This window comes from Mytilus californianus, unplaced genomic scaffold, assembly GCF_021869535.1.
Source record: "Mytilus californianus isolate M0D057914Y unplaced genomic scaffold, xbMytCali1.0.p SCAF_8, whole genome shotgun sequence".
In the NCBI taxonomy this organism is placed as follows: domain Eukaryota; kingdom Metazoa; phylum Mollusca; class Bivalvia; order Mytilida; family Mytilidae; genus Mytilus; species Mytilus californianus.
Genome location: NW_026262734.1, coordinates 18,802,453 through 18,821,290, shown reverse-complemented (window position 1 = coordinate 18,821,290; position 18,838 = coordinate 18,802,453). Strand labels below are relative to the sequence as shown.

Below are 18,838 nucleotides of genomic sequence, written 5' to 3'. Positions count from 1 at the left end.
TATTGTGTATAAGTACTCTCAGAATATAATACAATTCAAATTCAAATTATTGTGTCAACATGACAATTATAGTCTAAAAATGGAAAATGCATGTTTTAAACTGAATTTTATATAAATATTTGAAATAACAAGAATTTTTAGTCTATTGTGCAGCCAAACTTTGAGATCTTCTAATGGTATATGCCTGTTGTTTGTCAACATTTGTTTTCTTTTTGCCTTAACCTTAAGATTGGTGTTAAAATGAAAAACTGAAATAGATATATGAAATAAGAAGGAAATGGTTGTAAATAACAGCAAGACTTTCAATATGGTATATCAAAATATATTTCACAGAACTTTCTATTTCAGTTTATTAATACAATGAGATATGAGGTATAAATAAATCAGACAGCTACACAACAAAAACACATGAAAGGCATTAAGGTGCTAACATACAGTCCTCAACAATGAACAGGTGTCTAAACAATGTCATGATCTACTTAATTAACCAGAGTCTATACCAATCAAAGAGCTGCCATCAACACCAAATTCTTTAAATATTTTTTTTTATTAGGATGAGACTTAGACAACCACTGAAAAGGTTCCTGGCTTGAAACAGGCACAGGAATATGTGGCAGGGTGAAATACTTTTTTTCTTCAAAACTTTCAAAAGAAAAATTGGCATCTTTTGCAAGTAAGACTATTTCCATAATGGTATTGGATTGTCTCATGGCTGATAACCACAAAATGACTTGTACATACATATTAAAAATGAAATATACATTAGTGCATACATATTCTATAAATGAATCACCAATCCTTACATGACTTTTAAAAAAAGTATTGAGACTTGAACATAACCGAAAAAATTCTAGGAATGAACTAAGGTGACCTGGATATTTGCTCCTCTCTTTGTTTTATTGCATCTTATCTCTTGCATTGGAGATATTGTGAGTTGGGAGTTGATAGATAAATATTTTTTGTATTGTTTAGGATCAAGAAAGTAAAATATAATGGAAGTATGAACACATAGTCATGACCAAGAAGAATATTTATATATCAAAATAGAATGTGTACTAGATTAGCATTAACTTATCTAAAATATGCTCAAATACTGTGAATTTGTGTGATTGATGCTCAATTAACCTTAATTTCATTTTGCCTGTGTATATATAGAGAAAACACATGTATAACGCATGTGTTAGAAAAATGTGTTAGAAATTGCATGTACATGAGAACTGAGAAACATGTCAACAATCATGGTAATTGGACAAATAGGAGGACATTTTGAAAAATATTTAATACAGGCACCATGCCTTTTACATGTAGTAATCACACATGTATCACAGGTGTACTTCCTTACGCATGTGATTCACATGTGAAACGCATGATCACATGTGTGTATCATGCGTATCACATGTGTTTTTCACACATGTGTCACATGTGTTTTTCACACATGTGTCACATGCGTGGCATGAAACGTCTCTTTCACATGCGTGTGACACGCATGTGAAACGCATGTGTCACGCATGTACACATGTGTGGCATTTTTGCCAGTGTAGGCGAAAAATTCCTTTAAATGAACGTTCTTGTACATAATGTACAGAGAATTGTGTTGAGGATAAAAAAAAAACATTTTTTGTTAGGGTGCAATTTGTATGCAGATTTAAGATATGATTTAATGAAAAAATCTGGTGATATTTGTTGGACTTTTAACGATCTTGATTTACAAGACAAATTTATTATCGTAATGTCAAATGATGCAATTCAACCATTTTTAGCAAAAACTTTACATGACATGTAACTGTTTTACCGAAGAAGGTATTGTGTGTTATGATGATTTTAATGGTGTGTTCCCATTTCGCTTTAGCTGTGAATTCCATGTAAAAAAGGTAAAAAAAATACTAAAGCGAGATGGGAATTGAACTAAGGCGAAATGTTAATTTAGTTAAAAAATTTAAATAAACAAATTAAACATTTGTGTTTTTATAACAATTTAAACAACATGTAATGGGTGAATTGTCTCTCTTGAGTTGTTATTTTTTATATTCAATTAATAAAATTGAATCTTTCTATGATTTCAAAAGCTGTGAAATCAGAAAAAAATCTGCAATAAAAAGATTTGTCACTGGGAATGTTGCTTCTCTTGGAATATTTTTTGTTTCATTTAATAAAAGTTGCAATTTTATGAATTTTATGCAATTAGAAAAGTCTAAATAATTCAATTATCCTTTAGATTATGCAACACGAAAAGTTAAATAGAACAAAAAAAGACACGTTTCTCCACAAACTTGTTTTTATTTATAACAGAAACTTTAATAAAAAAAAAATCAAAAACAAAAATCTTTAAAATTGTGCTAATTATATATGATAACATTAGTATGCTAATTTAAAATTGTGCTTGTAATTCAGTGCTGATTCAGAAATTAAATATTTGTTATGATTGTATGATATTTTTCTTTCTTTTATTCAGTAAAATATGAAATATTCTGTAACCTATTGGTCATCTCTAATAAGAAAGAAGAACAGAGACTTTATTCACAAAATATATCACATAAGTTAAAACTAGATATTGACAATGCCCCCCCCCCGGCATTAGCTGTCAAAATCTTTATATGAAATTAATCCCATTTTGCCTTAGCATTTTCAAGTGTCTCATAAGTCAGTAATTTGGCTGAGTACCAATATTTTAATTGTAATATTTAATTTTTAATTGTATATTATGTAATTATGTAATTATGTATTCATTGTGTTTTATATTGGTATGTGACACTATAATAAATTATTCTGATTCTGATTCTGATTAACCGAGAGAGAAACGCGCAAAAATACTTGCCGTCCCAATATAAAGGAATGGCAAATTCATTATTTACTCAAGGAAACACAAAAATAATTCGGGTTAAAAACAAAATAAGAGGGGCACAATGATATTTTATGGTGAAGATTCTCAGCAATATTTATTCGGAAAAATTGTCCTTTTGTTCAGCATATTGAAATAATTATAAATATTGAAAATTTTGTATTTTAAGCAATATTCTCAAAATTATTGTTTCTTTTGAATATGATAATATTTGTACGTAATTTACATTGAACGGTAAAAATATCAGTAGTTAACCATAAATTGTTTTTTTTTTTCATTTTAAATCAAGAAAAAGGAAAACTACGAATAAGACTGTGCTTATCTAAAGTTCGCTTTCTCGCTTTTTTTCTCTCGAAAATAAGGATTTTTCATTAGAAATTCAATGTTTAGAATATTTGAAGTCCAACATACATTACGAATTTCATAAAATCATATCCTTCACGAGGATTTAGTTCAAGCTTGTTGAGTTCTGATTGAGTGTGTGAGAACTCATTTTATATACAGCTACTTTTGCATAGGTACAATTTTGTGCCAAAAATCTATAGTACTGAAAATCTACTTTTAATATTCAGTACTATTTTGTTACTTTAAAATTATTGTAATATTTAGGTACCTGTATTTTACAGTACTTGATATGTACTTGAATTTTAAGTACTACAAAACTTTGGTTACACCGTTACATTTTCAGCATTTTGAAAGTTTGTCTATTTCAAATCTCTTAAAGTTATGATTTTCAAACATGGAATATTGTTATCCCTGTTGGTATTACTTCTGTACCAAAAATTTCAAGTACAAATCAAGAACTGTAAAATACAGGTACCTAAATATTACAAGAATTTTAAAGTAAAGAAATAGTACTTAATATTAAAAGTAAATTTCCAGTACTACAGATTTTTAGTACAGAAGTAGTACCTATGCAAAAGTAGCAGTGTACATCCATACAAGCCTTCACAAGTATTGGTTGGAACGGAACCATTTCCTTGGACTGATATAAGTCGTTTCAATACACACCACTGAAATGAATTATTGGAAAAAAAAGCGTTTCGTTGGACTTGTCTCGAAATCGTAATATGATTTGATTAGATAGGAGAAAGCTGTCAGGTATTCAAGAGAATTAGCTAAGACAAAATTGAGACGGAAGGAAGAACGGGCGAACGGTAAGACACTCCAGTCACAATAAAAAAAAACTAAGAATATTCATTCCATATGTATGCAATTTGTTAGAACTGTTGCGTAGATGTGGCGTGAGCACTTCACAAATAAAAATAAGAATATGTGGTATGATTGCCAACGCGACAAATCTCCACCAGAGAACAAATGAAATGGGGTAAGCAACTGTAGGCCACTGTACAGTCTTCAAAAATGACAAAACTAATATCTCATAGCAAGTTTAGGGCCCCAAAAAGACAAATCCTGTAAATTAAAACACTTGAAACAAGAAAACTAACGGCCCGATTTATGTACAAAACAATAAACGAAAAACAAATATGATATACATTAACAAACTTGAGACAGGAACATACAGAAGATGTCGAATTAAACTTAATTCCAGGCGCGCCCAACCCTCCTTTAACCTGGTACAGTGCTGTAACAGCACAACATAAGAACAAACTATGAAAATCTACAACTCGAAACATGTTCAATAGAAATAAGAAGATGTGGTATGAGTACCAATGAGACAACTCTCCATCCAAGTCACAATGTGTAAAAAGTAAACAATTATAGTCAAAGTACGGCCTTCAACACGGAGCCTTGGCTCAATCCTGTCAAATTTTATATGAGCATCCAATTCAGTGGTGGTCATTGATAACGTTTGATGTCATATTAGTTTTTCGTTAGTTGGTTGTTTTACATTTTGTCATGTCGGGGCCTTTTATAGCTGACGTGTATGTTCTGCTCATTGTTGAAGGTCGTACGGCGACAAATAATTGCTTATAAATCCCCTTCATTTGTGTTCTGTTGGATAATGGTCTCATTGAAATCTCACCACATTTCACTTTTCATATCATTTGTATTAGAAAAGAATTTACTCTCTGAACGATGTATGTTATATAAACACTGATAAACTGTGCATATTAACCTGTGTATAATATGACGCAGGTTTCTTCAAAAGTGAAGATTTTCTAAAAAAAAAATTGACATTTCACAGTGATATCATACTTTAACTTTGTTTAAACCTGTTTATATACTTTTGACTTTAATTATTTATCCCTTAATTCGCTTTTTTTATTGAGTTAAGCCTTCCAATTGATATTTTATAGTGTGTTTTTCTATGTTGTGATGTTATACTATTGTTTCAGAAAAGGGAGAAGGTTTGGTACCATTAAAACGTTTATTCCCGCTGCAAATGTTTGCACCTGTCCTAAGTCGGGAATCTGATTACAGTAGTTGTCGTCTGTTTATGTAGTTCATACGTGTTTCTCGTTTCTCGTTTTTGTATAGATTAGACCGTTGGTTTTTCCGTTTGAATGGCTTTACACTAGTAATTTTTTTGGGCCCTTTAAAGCTTGCTGTTCGTTGTGAGCCAATGCTCCGTGTTGAAGGCCGTACCTTGACGTATAATGGTTTACTTTTATAAATTGTAATTTGGATGGAGAGTTGTCTCATTGGCACTCATACCACATCTTCCTATACATGTATCTATATACATGTAGTGCAGATATGCCACTGATCAGACTTTTAAGCATGTTGATAGAGGACACCTCCTCATCTAGAACATTAACATGATTAAGGATGCTTTTATTTTGACTTTTTGTCAGATATTCGGAATTCTCTAGTTTTATCCATGTAGTGCCATTAAAAATTTTGCCAGCCAATCCCTACTTTTCTGTTCATAATCTTATTACATATAGTTTAGAAAGCTATATTTGAAAATCTTATAATATCCTTGTTATTTTTATGGTTTTTGAAAGAAAAAAGGTGTCAATGTTAAACATGTTGAATATAAGAAAAATCTAGATTGAATCATTTCCTGCAAAATTTTCAATTACTTTTATCTCAAAAATAAGGACACTACCCTTTCATTTTTATTTTTTTTGGCTTTTTAAGTTCAGTTATTTAAATACTATCAAAATTATGACAGTCTTTTACAAAGCTTTTTATTTTGACACAGAGGAGCGAACACCCTTAATAATACGCAATAATGGTTTAGAACCCGAAAGTACACACTATTGACATGCGACTGTCATACTGAGAGTTTTCAGTAAGTATTGGGAGAATTTTGGAAAACAGTTTTGGTGTAAAATAGATTCAATGGAAATTGGCTTTGCTATTTTTTATGAATGTATATGTGCTTAAACTAAGGTTGGCACTTCACCAAACGATGTTTGTTGTTATTTGTAGGCACTCTTGCTAATCCTGCTCTCAAATGTTCAATATTTGACTGTCCTAATCGTATCTGATGCAAGGTATTCAAAAAACACGCATTGTGCTCTAGGATATCATATACATTTTCTAATCTAGAAAACATTTCATTTTCTAAATTTATAACGAATGAACAGTTTTAAAAGTACAAATACACAAGACAAAATACTTTATAGATATGATATTTGCATAAACTGTCACATAGTAAAACATAAAGTACAAATATTGTTGTAAAGTAAACAAAAAACGTTTACAAGGAAAAGAGAGATAATTCATGTTATTATTGTAGCTAGTTTATAGTAAAGGGGTAAAGTCAGTAAATAAATAGCTTTCTGCATAACATTGAAGTCCTGTGCTCTTCTGACTGGTAGATAATGTTTGTAATAAATATTTTTTGTTAGATGGATCAAAACTAGAGTCAGTATACGAATTAAGTGCGATCTACAGTGTTTGTAAACAAGGCCATGTGAATGCCCAAAAATGCCGCATGACCCTATGTTTTATTGTTGCAAAAGATGGGGCTACATTTGTACTTTAATGAATGATATATGAATGCTTTTGATTTTTAAAGGTAAATCAGGTATTAATTTAATTCAAGACATAGATTTGCATTAAAGTCAATGGGAGATTTTTTACTGAATTTACCCCTATCGGAAATATGCACCATGTCACTGTACTTTTGCAAGGCCACATAATAATCTTAAAGCTCATTTCCTGTAAATATCAATCATGTTAATGCAATGGAAGCTTTTTGGAACCAGTTAAAGTTGTTTTTCATACAAAATTCTATGTTTAACTGCGGCTGGCAAGCATGCACTGAGTATACTGTGGGAGGAAGCATGGGGTATATATGGGAAAAATCAGTTTTATGTCCAGATTGAAATAAACAATAGAAATTACTCTTTAGAGTTATAGAATTAATGAAAGACATAAATGTTCTCTCCATTTTATATCACATTTTGCACATATTTCTTCTAATAATGTGTAAAATCATATGGAAAATCAGAATTACCTCCCTTTGACATAACTGTATTTTTTAGCAGTGTTCCCCATGTTAAGTTGCAGATCAAGTTGCAAATAAGCACTTTTCAAGTAATTTTACACTCGAATAATCTTACCGTATGAAGATATTCAATTTTTACATAATTTATTGCATTTCTTAAATTAAAAAACATACTGGACAATTTTCAGGATTACATACCTTCATCTATGAAACTAGTGTTGAAATGTTTGTATTCGGATTCCTATGTTAACAATGGCTTATAAATATTCTAATTTGTTACTTTAATCTGTCAAATGCGAAGTTTGGTAATACCCAGTCTTATTATGTCATATTTGGCACATTTTTCTTCTTAAGTTTTGGTTGTCCAGTTTTGGCGAAGAAACCATCCTGATGTTGGATTAACAGGATTTTCTGCAGAGTGTTTGTCATTGTCATTTTTTTAGCTTTATGAAACAGCTTTTGAAAAGCCTTTTTTGGGTATTTTCAGGGTATATAATCAAAAACTTTCATATAAACAAAAGGACATCAAGATGTTCTTGCAATACTGGTTAAAGCATACACAGAAACCAATTCATATTTATTAAGCATAGTATTTTACACCATTCTTTTAAAAACAGTCAATGTGCAACTTTATATACAAAATACACATTGGCCGCAGTATGAGCTGTAATATAAATTTTCCTCTATCTTTATAAATTCAGCATTTATGAATCTTGTATTGAAACTGGAACTTGAAAATTGGATAAATTACATGATCAATGCAAGAAAAAAGGAAATGAGGAAATCGTTCCTTATAGGCGCATGGTAAAATGAAGAGAGGATCCATTTAATAGGGGAAACAATAAAAGCGTCTTTAAGTTATCAAATTAAATTGTTGGTTTTTTTTAATTCCTTTGTCACCATTAAGAATATATAACAGATTTTATGAACGGAGTTCCAACAATTATAGGACATCCAGTTTTAGGTTAAACTTTGCATTGAGAATACATTTGTACATCTCAAGATTTCTTTTACCTACCAAAAACGTTCTTCATTCAGGCATTAAATCTACAAAATATATGAAAAAACAAAACAAGTACCTATTGCATTTGCATTTTGGTGATATATGATTAAGCCTAAACTTTACCAGTGAAAGAAAAAAACTGGTCAAATGAACACAGTACGTTACAAGTACGAAAAAGGCCTTTATCATGTATATGTTGGAGCAAATGGTGATCTGGGTTACGTTTGGGATTCTTATTGCAATTTTTGTTATAAACTTCATCCAATTACCTTGAATTTCTTTGTTAACTGCGGATACCAGATACTCTGCAGCTGATACTCTTTTTGATTTTTCTACTGTCTACACTACACTTCCACACAATCTTATCAAGAAAAAGTTTTCATATTGAATTAAATGGTCTTTTGAAACATCTCATTGCAAACTTATTTGCTGTAACTCGTTTAAAGCCTTTTTCTGTAACGAAAAAGGAAAGTATGCTAGATACACTTACTGGAAATATGAAGATATTATTGAAGCTTTAAACTTTCTCCTGGACAACATACACGTTTCGGAGATTAAGTGTATCAACAGGTAGTAGGTATTCCTATGGGCACTAATTGCGCCCCTTAAATAGCAGGTTTATTGCGTGAACCCCTGATGGTTCACGCATATTAATTAGTTAGAAATAAGGTCTATGGAGGAATATTCGGAACGCTAATTATTGTTCATTCGGAACATTTATATTTCTTATCTGTATTAGCTTCCTGCAATTAAGAGCACCTCCATACGGATCATTTAAGATATCTAAAACTTGGCAATAAAGAACTTTACACAGATCGCTTAACCTCACTTATATGCTATATGGTAATAAAAGATATAGTTGATAATCTATATAGAAAAAAATAGATATAGATTCCCATACGTATAATTCTTAAAGAATAATAATGATTCAAAACAAGGACACATGTACCTCAGTCTTTCAAAAGTTCATTAAGTCTAGGTTAGTATATACCTTTTCATAGATTATGTTCTAATTCGCCAGACTTAAACGAACATAAATTATTTATGCAATAAAACTCAACACATGTATCAGAAATGAGCTCTCCTTGTGAGAGTAGCATACTTTTTATTAACCAATGTATAATATAAATCAAACAGTTCGTTTCAAAGTTCATTTTAAGCACATTACGGCTTAATCTCAGTCGTTATTAATTAGGTATAAAAACAGTCATACAGGCTCGATCAAAGTCAGCCAACCATTAATACATACAAATATACACCAATCTACAAAACAAGAAATACAACTTAAATAAATCATTATAAGTAAAACATTACTTTCCACATAAAAACAATAGATGGTCTTGGTGATTGGGGGGGGGGGGGGGGGGGCTTAATACAGGCAAGGCAGTAGTACGGCGTATGCTACTCAGCGTAAGGCAGAACTTCGAATAATAACATTATAAATTACATTTAATTTATTTCAAACAGCAAGCACGAGAAACACGAGCCAAAATCATACGATACATAGAATACCTGTTTTAAATTCGCAATGCGACGAATTTCATCCAATGGAATACATTGTAAACATTACAGGTATTCTAAAAACATGTGTTGATGTAAACAAACACACGTGTTTTACCAAAACATATACATGTGCTTCCGTACTATTATTAAATATATTTATGTTCTAATTCGCCAGACTTAAACGAACATAAATTATTTATGCAATAAAACTCAACACATGTATCAGAAATGAGCTCTCCTTGTGAGGGTAGCATACTTTCGAAAGTAACAAAGAAAGAAAAGGGGGAGGGTCATATGCCAAGGTTTTTAGAAACTGTTAATTTTTCTGATATGTTTTCCTGAACATACCCATCTTTTGCAGTTTCAGATGCCCATTTCCCATGTTTCTTGAATAACCTGTCATTTATACCAGCAGCGGCTGCAGCCGTCGCACCACCTGCTCTCAAACTGTGTAAACCAAAATTAGATTTTTCTAGACCTTAAGATCCAAGAGCGTCTAACAACAACTCTCTAGCCCTTGTATAAGATAGAGGAGTAATTCCTCTTAAAACATAAGTGTTTGTTTTCTTACGAAAAGTTACTGCTCTAAAAATGAATTCGTTAGAATCGATTGCTATGTTAGCTTGTGATAAATATGTGTGTAACATAGATACCGGACATGTCATAGAACTAGTCTTCGAAATCAACACTCTACTACCTTCTCTGTGTTGGTCAGTCTTACTTTTTTCGATAAATAAAGACATATAAGTAGGATAAAACTGTATATCTGATCTTTTCAAATTAACAAGTTCGGAAAATCTTAAAAATCCTGCATAACTTGTAAGACACATACAGGCGATTCTTCTATGATTTAAAGTACTGAATTTGTTACCGTATTTTTGTACAATCTGGTACAGAATTTCAGGTGTAATAGGCTCTTTCTTTTTTACAATGTAATGCCCGATTGACCTATGAACTCCTTCTTTAATAGATGTACATAAAAAAGAATTACAAGGATCGGCAAATCCAGCTAGTTTATGTGACCAACTAATTGCATAGTAAGCTCCTTCAACTATAGATGCGGATTTGTGTTTTTTACATAAATGAATCAGGTATAACGAAACATCATAGTCTGATGCTGGTAAAGAATTAAGATTAAATGAATTACACCATCTACAAAAATTGTTAAAGGCGTACCTGTACTTCTTCCGAGTGCTTTCAGCTCTAGAGTGAAGACAAAATTCTGGAAGACACTTTGCTAAATTTTGTAATGGCTGGTGTGGTGAAAGAATTTCTGATGACCACCTACCAACGCTGAAAATATCTGAAAAATGTAAAAATTCAAACAGATAGTAAATAAAAAAGTATATAATACATGACAAATGCGTTTAATATATAATCATTACTGACCTTGCTCCGTACTATAGCCTTGTCAGATTTCTAAAAAAGACCTCGCTATCATTTCTATAGCCTTGTAAACATGTGTCATGTCTATGTCACAGTAATACAAAAACAGTTATCTACATTGTTCTTAGCCTAACAGCTAAAATATCAGAATTAAAATTCTTAGAGCCAAAAATGGAATTCTTGTTGTTCCCTTGAAGAAATATGCGTTGTTCACTGGAAAATTCAATTACTTCCAATACATAATGACGAAATTCCATGTTTCTTCTAAATAATAAAGTCCAAAACGATGAAGACGGCCATTTTGGTACTATCAGGGTACCTTCGGCTTTACAGAGTACTAAATGATTTATACTTTTAGTAACTAAATCAATTGGAGGGACTATCCAATTATTTTCATTTTTCCAATTTTGTGTAAAAGCATCAATAGCTTCACTCCCGGGATTCCAAAATTTTGAATTAAATCGCTTCAATTTTGTATTAGCAAAATTGGCAAATCTATCAACAGTATAAGGACCCCATAAATTATCCATGAATTCAAAAAACTCCGAAGATGTTTGCCAGTCATCTATATCTATCATTTTAGACAAAAAATCAGCTCTACAATTTTCTGATCTAGGTACCCATATTGGATGTACAATGACTCCTTCCTTCGAACAAAATTTAAAAATGTCATATGCAAAACACTGTAAATGCATCTTGGTGCTACCTCTATTGATTATTTTTACACAGTTTTGATTATCGGTGTGCCATTTGACAGTACTGTTTTTTAAAACAGATTTAAATGAATACAAAGCTAATTGAATAGCCCTTAATTCTCGCCAGGTCGAACTCATGTTTTTCTCATATTCGCTCCATGTGGAATGAAAAACTTTTTCATTCAACTCTACAGTAAAAGCACCTGCGGCTACATTACTAGCATCTGAATACACCACTATGTTTGGTAAGGTGTCATTCACAAAATTCTTCTGATTAAGATTTGTCAAACTGTCTGACCAAAATCTCAACTCTGCTAATACACACTCAGTGTAAGCAATATTTTAATTACCATCCCATGATTTTCTGTTCTCAATTGCAAAATATAAATGCCTTGTCATTAGGCTTGTGACATTGCCCATAACTGGAGACAGAAATAATTCTACCTGTGAATTGTGCTAACTGACGAGCACTTATAATTGGAAATTTATTCAAAATATTGTCAAGCGATTCTTTTGCATCATTTAATCTACGTTCAGACACTGCTAAACTAAAGCTTTTCGAATCCCATATTAATCCTAGCCATTCCAAGCGTTGAACTGGATCAAAAACAGATTTTTGTTCATTTATCAAAAATCCAGCTAATTCCAATGAGGACTTTACGAATTCAGATATATTTTGACATTCTAAATACCCTTCTGACATACCTAAACCATCATCTAGATAAAGCACTATATCTACACCGTTTTCACGCCAGTATTTAACCATAGGTCGTAAACATTTTGTAAAAATGTAAGGCGCAGAACTCAAACCAAAAGCTAAAACTGAAAAGCAATAAAACTTTCCGTTCCAAGAGAACCCTACTTTGCAGATGTCTAAATGAAAATATCCAGATTTTAAATCAAATTTAATTAGGTATAGATCTTTCTTAAAAAATTGTTGAGCAACTTTCCAATCTTCGAATTTTATTTTATTTTTCAAAACGTATAAATTCAATTCAGATAGATCTAATATCAATCTCTTTTTCCCGGACTTTTGAATGGCAACACTTAATGGATTTACTACAAAAGGCTGGAATGGTACTTCGTGTACGCATCCGTTTTTCGAAAGTTCGAGAACAGCTTCGTTTACAAAATCAGTATTATCAACTGCAGATTTATTATTGCGGAATTTCATAGGAGGTGGTAAACTCACAAAAGGAATCATATAACCTGATTTTATAGTATTAATTATAAATTTGCTTGCTCCAATGTGCTCCCAAAAAGCTACATTTTTAGATAAACTACTTTTGACGCCTTTGGCGAATTTGGAAAAATCAACTTTATCAACTGATCAAAATACTTAACATGTTCGAAAAGTATATTCATGTGCCCATGCAACAAATATTCATCTACTAAATTAAGAAACTTATCTTTTATCTTATGTTGCTGGGTTGTTCCTTGGTGTAAATTGCTTGCTGCTTCTATTGGGACAGTGTGTCCTCCAGTGTCCAAATTGGTGGCATTCATAACACATGTCATAGGAAGTCGCCTCTCGGCGACTGTTCCTCCGAAAGGGCGGCTGGTTGTACTGTTGAAGAGGCATATCTGCAGTATTAGTAGGAGGTCTGGAAACAGTAGCTGAAGGCTTAGCGTAAGGTTTAGTACGACTTTTCTTCTCCTTGATGGTTTTGAGAGCTCTGCTTTCAGCTTGTCGGAGTCTTTTCTCGTCATCTGAATCTGATGCTATTTCGTCACTCTCGTACTCGCGAACTGTGGTCCAACCAGCAGGAGATTTATCGGCTATTCTGATGAGCTTATTTCTTTTGTTCAACTTTAAGATAAGTCCAGAAATTAAATTTATAGAAACAAAATCTTCCTTCGAAAAACGTTTTTGCAGCTTTTGTAGGTCAGCAAGGACTTCGGAATTGAAAGAAAATTGGATTTGATTACCTTCACTCTTTAGTTTCACGGACGCTTCCTTTTTCAACTTAGTGGCTAAGGAGTCGTTGCCCGACACTAACTCGTTCTTCAATGCAGATATTTTAGAATCGAAGTACGACGTAAACAGTTGAAAAGTGCTGTCACTTATTTGTTGCTGTGGCGCTGTTTGCTGGGTTGCTGTCGACGGTACTGGTATAGGCAAACTAGGAAATGCAGCTTCTCTGTTAAGAACGACAGGAGTTGTAGACTCGTGTAGTAGTAATTCGTCTTCGTCTTCGGAACGGTGGTCTGTCATGGTTAATACAGGCAAGGCAGTAGTACGGCGTATGCTACTCAGCGTAAGGCAGAACTTCGAATAATAACATTATAAATTACATTTAATTTATATCAAACAGCAAGCACGAGAAACACGAGCCAAAATCATACGATACATAGAATACCTGTTTTAAATTCGCAATGCGACGAATTTCATCCAATGGAATACATTGTAAACATTACAGGTATTCTAAAAACATGTGTTGATGTAAACAAACACACGTGTTTTACCAAAACATATACATGTGCTTCCGTACTATTATTAAATATATCTATCCGATTTAGCACTTACACCCCAGTTCTATTGTTATACTTCATAGTTTCTATTTCTGAAACATGTGTAAATTGAATAGATCTATTGTTACGAATAACAATGGATTTTGACCACAGGGTGTGACGAGCGGGGTTTCTGGAAACCCCTGCTTTCTACATCCCGCAAACAAAGTCCATTGTTATTCGTAACAGTAGAAATTGATTATTTTTTAAATAGCTTGAACATAAGAAATTACTAATAGTGTTCACTACAAATAGTTTCATGATATTGAAAAAACACAATTTAGGAAATTCCAATAAGCATCTATATGGTATACAAAAATAATCCTTTAAATACTCTTTTGCTTGAAGGTATTTTTTTTTATCCCAGTCATATGTCTCTATTCTAAAGCATTGATTTTTTTTTTAAAATGGGGATTCTAACTCCCGGCCACGCCCCCCCCCCCCCCTCCCCCCCCCCCCCCCCCCCCCCCCCGAGGTTACCCAGTGGCCGATCCGGGGTTGGGGGTTCCGCGGGTTGGACCCGACTTTTATTTAAAAGACCAATGGTTGGACCCCACTTTTTCTCGAGTTGGGAACCCCCGGGATCAGCCCCTGATTGCCCCCAAAAAGGGAGTTCCTCTATATTAAATATTGTATGTTGAGCGTGTCTGGTAGTCGGGTTTTTAAAGCAGACACACCTATCCCTTAGTATGTTCAAATATGAATGTTTGTTTATTCTCGAGAAGGTAGGTGGGGGGGGGGGGGGGGGGGGGGGGGCTTTTGTTTTTGATAAAATCGTAAGATATAAAATACAGTAATGATTACCTTATGATACAGGTAAGTACTTTGGGTTATAATATTGCCTTTATCTTTAGTCTCTTCTACCAAATCCAACGCTTGCAACAAAATGTCGTCCGTCTTATACCCGTCCATATTGACAACTGTATACCAGGAGCATGACGTATTTTTTGTTTGTAATAAGAATACACGAAACAGTCAACCTTGACCTGCTGATCCATATTAGCACATGGATTTAACGGGAATATGCAAAACAACATGACATTTGTAAAATATACTCACTAGTCAAAGTTTGAACGAAGATAACCAAAGAAAGGTTACTAGTGGGGTTTCATGTAATAAAAAAAATATTTCTATAAATCATGGTTTGATATTGTCAATAAATATGCTATCGTTTTTTTTTTTTTCATTTAATGTTAACAAATATAGGATTTAAAATGGGGTGTAAGTTAGTTATACACCTCGGGATACGGCGTGTCTGGATAAGAAACCCCTCCGGCCTCCGGCCGACGGGGTTTCTTATCCAGACACCTATCCCTCGGTGTATAACTATTACATATTTACAACTCGAGTAATCTTTTAATTGGTCTATTGATAGTTTATTTTGGCTGACTACTTGTATCACATGTGTTTGTTAAACGGAGCTCATTAACGAAATTTTGTAAATCTACTCACTATAGTATCATTGTAAAATATGTTATTTCAAAAGGCCCTTGACTCCAGAATGAAAAGATGGTACCTGCTGGTGTAAGTATGTTTATTGATATAAAGCGGTGTTTTACTATATATGTACTTCTTTACATGGTAAGATGACAAAATAAATTGACCAAAAGCAGGCAATTATTAAATTGCAGTGGAAGCATTACATGTCTTGAAAACAATTTTCAATTTCACAGTAAAACTTAAGCTATAATAAATTTGAAACATATAGATAGTATGCAGTGTTGGATCCAGGGAGGGGGTCAGGGGGTAGCAAAACCCCTTTTTGGACGATCAATGCTTTTGAATGGGGACATATGGTTGGAATCCCCCCTTTTTATCCGGGGTTGGACCCCCCCCCCCCCCCCCCCATTTATATCCTGGGTTGGAACCCCCCTTTTAAAAATGGCTGGATCAGCCCCTGGTATGTCCCAATAGATAGTCTAGCGAATAGTCATTAAAAAGCAACTACTAATATATCAAAGATACTAGGGTTTATGTTTATTTTATTCATTTCAAAGTAAAAACTAAAAGATTTATCAGAACATATATATTTATATATATATATATACAAGTCTAAATTGAAAACAACGTTCAAACCTATGATTGCGTTGGATAAAAACCGCAATTTTTATACGTGTGCATGTAAAACAAATTTCTTGGTAGAGGGGTCTAAATACAGCACAAACAACATTTTCCAAAAGACCAAAAAGTGAAAAGTATATTTTAACAAAACGCATTTGACTAACAGGTCGAACAACTGATGTTCTTAAACCCTGCTGACTGCCATTGGCGATTGCCAAATAAATTGATCACCAGATGTAACATGGATCTTAATTAAAAATATATATATATAGGTGGCACATTCTCTTCAGACATTATCACGGTTTTTTAACTAATGACATCGTCCTGAACATGCATGAAATATTTGCAACTGGACATTAAGCAACCAATAATCAATCAATCAATCAATTCATGACGAAATAGATCAAGTTGCCTTAATTTCCCTTTACAAGGTTTCATAGTACACACTTTTTGGTGTACAAAGAAATTGCATGGATGATAAATTTTTACAATTTTAAGATGACGTGTACTCTAATCAAGGTATAAAGAACCATATTTGTTTCTCTTTATTTAAATGAAAGAAACTTGCAATTGTCAAAAACATTTTTATACATCCAAAGATTTTAATAGCAGGATATTTAAAAATCAATGTGAAAACTAATTACAAACTATTTTATTTAATTGGAACACAGCATTTTATTTCAAAATAGCCAGTGGCAATTTTTGTTTTAATATCTTGATTACGATACAATGAAATCTTACCCTTGTGGTCATTCATGCGTAGTTACTTAGTACACGGAAAAAGTATGTACTAGGTATATGTAAGAGAATGATAATCCCTTTCTTCATGATTAAGTACGAGTGTTAGCGAGTACTTATCATGAAGTAAGGGATTATCATTCTCTTACAAACTTAGAATATTGTAAAGTGCTCAAGGCTCAAATGATCTATTCAAGAATTAGTTTCAATTGTTAGTGCAATGTTTATAATTGATGCATGACTTCCTTTTTGGGCATGTCATTCATAGATTAGTTTATCTGATGTAAGGACTTTCATATCATTTGGGAATATTTTTTTTTAAAAGCGTTATAGATATTAGGTGACACAACAGTAGAAAGAAGAGGTAGGAATTGGATATGTTTCTTGATTGTGAGTATGAATTTAAATCATGTAATATTTTAGTGAGGAATTATCCTTTTTTTTATTTACAGTTTAAAGCAATTAATATGTTTGAGTTTACAACTAAATTTTATTTCACAGCCAATATTTTGGTCCGGCTTTTTACATCAAATAATATTTCATTATTTCAGGGAAATGTTCAAAAATGTTCAAAAATAATGCCTTTAAAAGTTTTTAATATGTTCAAAATTAAATTCCTGTTTTTTTTTATATCGGAATACTGGAAATAAATATTCTTTCCAACCACTGATCAAGTAATTAAAGTTTTGGAAAGCTAAAGATTTAGGTTATTTTTTTATCTGAAAGATTTTTTTTCTTTTTTTGCTTTGCTTTGGTATTGTTTAAATTTTTTTTTAGTAATTTGAAGTTATTAATATTTTCATAATAACATTCACGGTACAAATTTTACTGCACCAGTAAACTTCAACTTATTTTGAGATTTTTGTTTGTTTCACAATTCAACTTTTAGTCAGTTTCAATCACTGTGTGATAAATCCTTCCAATCTGATAAATGTGCTTCGGGGCAGTTGTAACTCATTTATAGAAACTCTTTGTTTTGAACTGTAAATAGACCCAAATAATAGAATAATCCCTTACTAAGAACATGATTTACATTCATTCTTCACAATTAAGAGGCATCCAATCCTACAATTTCATTGGTCGAGAGCACTTTGCTATATTCAGATATATGTAAGAGAATGATAATCCCTTTCTTCATGATTAAGTACGAGCGTTAGCGAGTACTTATCATGAAGTAAGGGATTATCATTCTCTTACAAACTTAGAATATTGTAAAGTGCTCAAGGCTCAAATGATCTATTCAAGAATTACGTTCATTGTCAGTGCAATGTTTATAATTGATGCATGACTTCCTTTTTGGGGCATGTCATTTATCGATTAGTTTTAGTGATGTGAGGACTTTCATATCATTTGGGAAATTTTTTTTTTTTAAAAGCGTTATAGATATCAGGTGACACAACAGTAGAAAGAAAAGGTAGGAATTGGATATGTTTCTTGATTGTGAGTATGAATGTAAATCATGTAATATTATAGTGAGGAATTATCCTTTTTTTTATTTACAGTTTAAATCAATTAATACAATTGAGTTCAACTAAATTTTATTTCACAGCCAATATTTTGGTCCGGCTTTTTACATCAAATAATATTTCATTATTTCAGGGGAATGTTAAAAAATAATGACTTTAAAAGTTTTTAATATGTTCAAAATTAAATTCCTGGTTTTTTTTTTATCGGAATATTGGAAATAACTATTCTTCCCAACCACTGATCAAGTAATTAAAGTTTTGGAAAGCTAA

General features: G+C 32.3%; 1 protein-coding gene across 1 annotated transcript; it reads right to left on the bottom strand.

The window, feature by feature from the left end:
• Positions 1 to 13,129: 13,129 nt before the first annotated feature.
• LOC127710905 (uncharacterized) lies at positions 13,130 to 14,293 on the bottom strand. Its single transcript, XM_052216869.1, has one exon. The coding sequence runs from the start codon at positions 14,005 to 14,007 to the stop codon at positions 13,210 to 13,212; it is 798 nt and encodes a 265-aa protein (XP_052072829.1). The 5' UTR covers positions 14,008 to 14,293; the 3' UTR covers positions 13,130 to 13,209.
• Between the last annotated feature and the right edge of the window lie 4,545 nt (positions 14,294 to 18,838).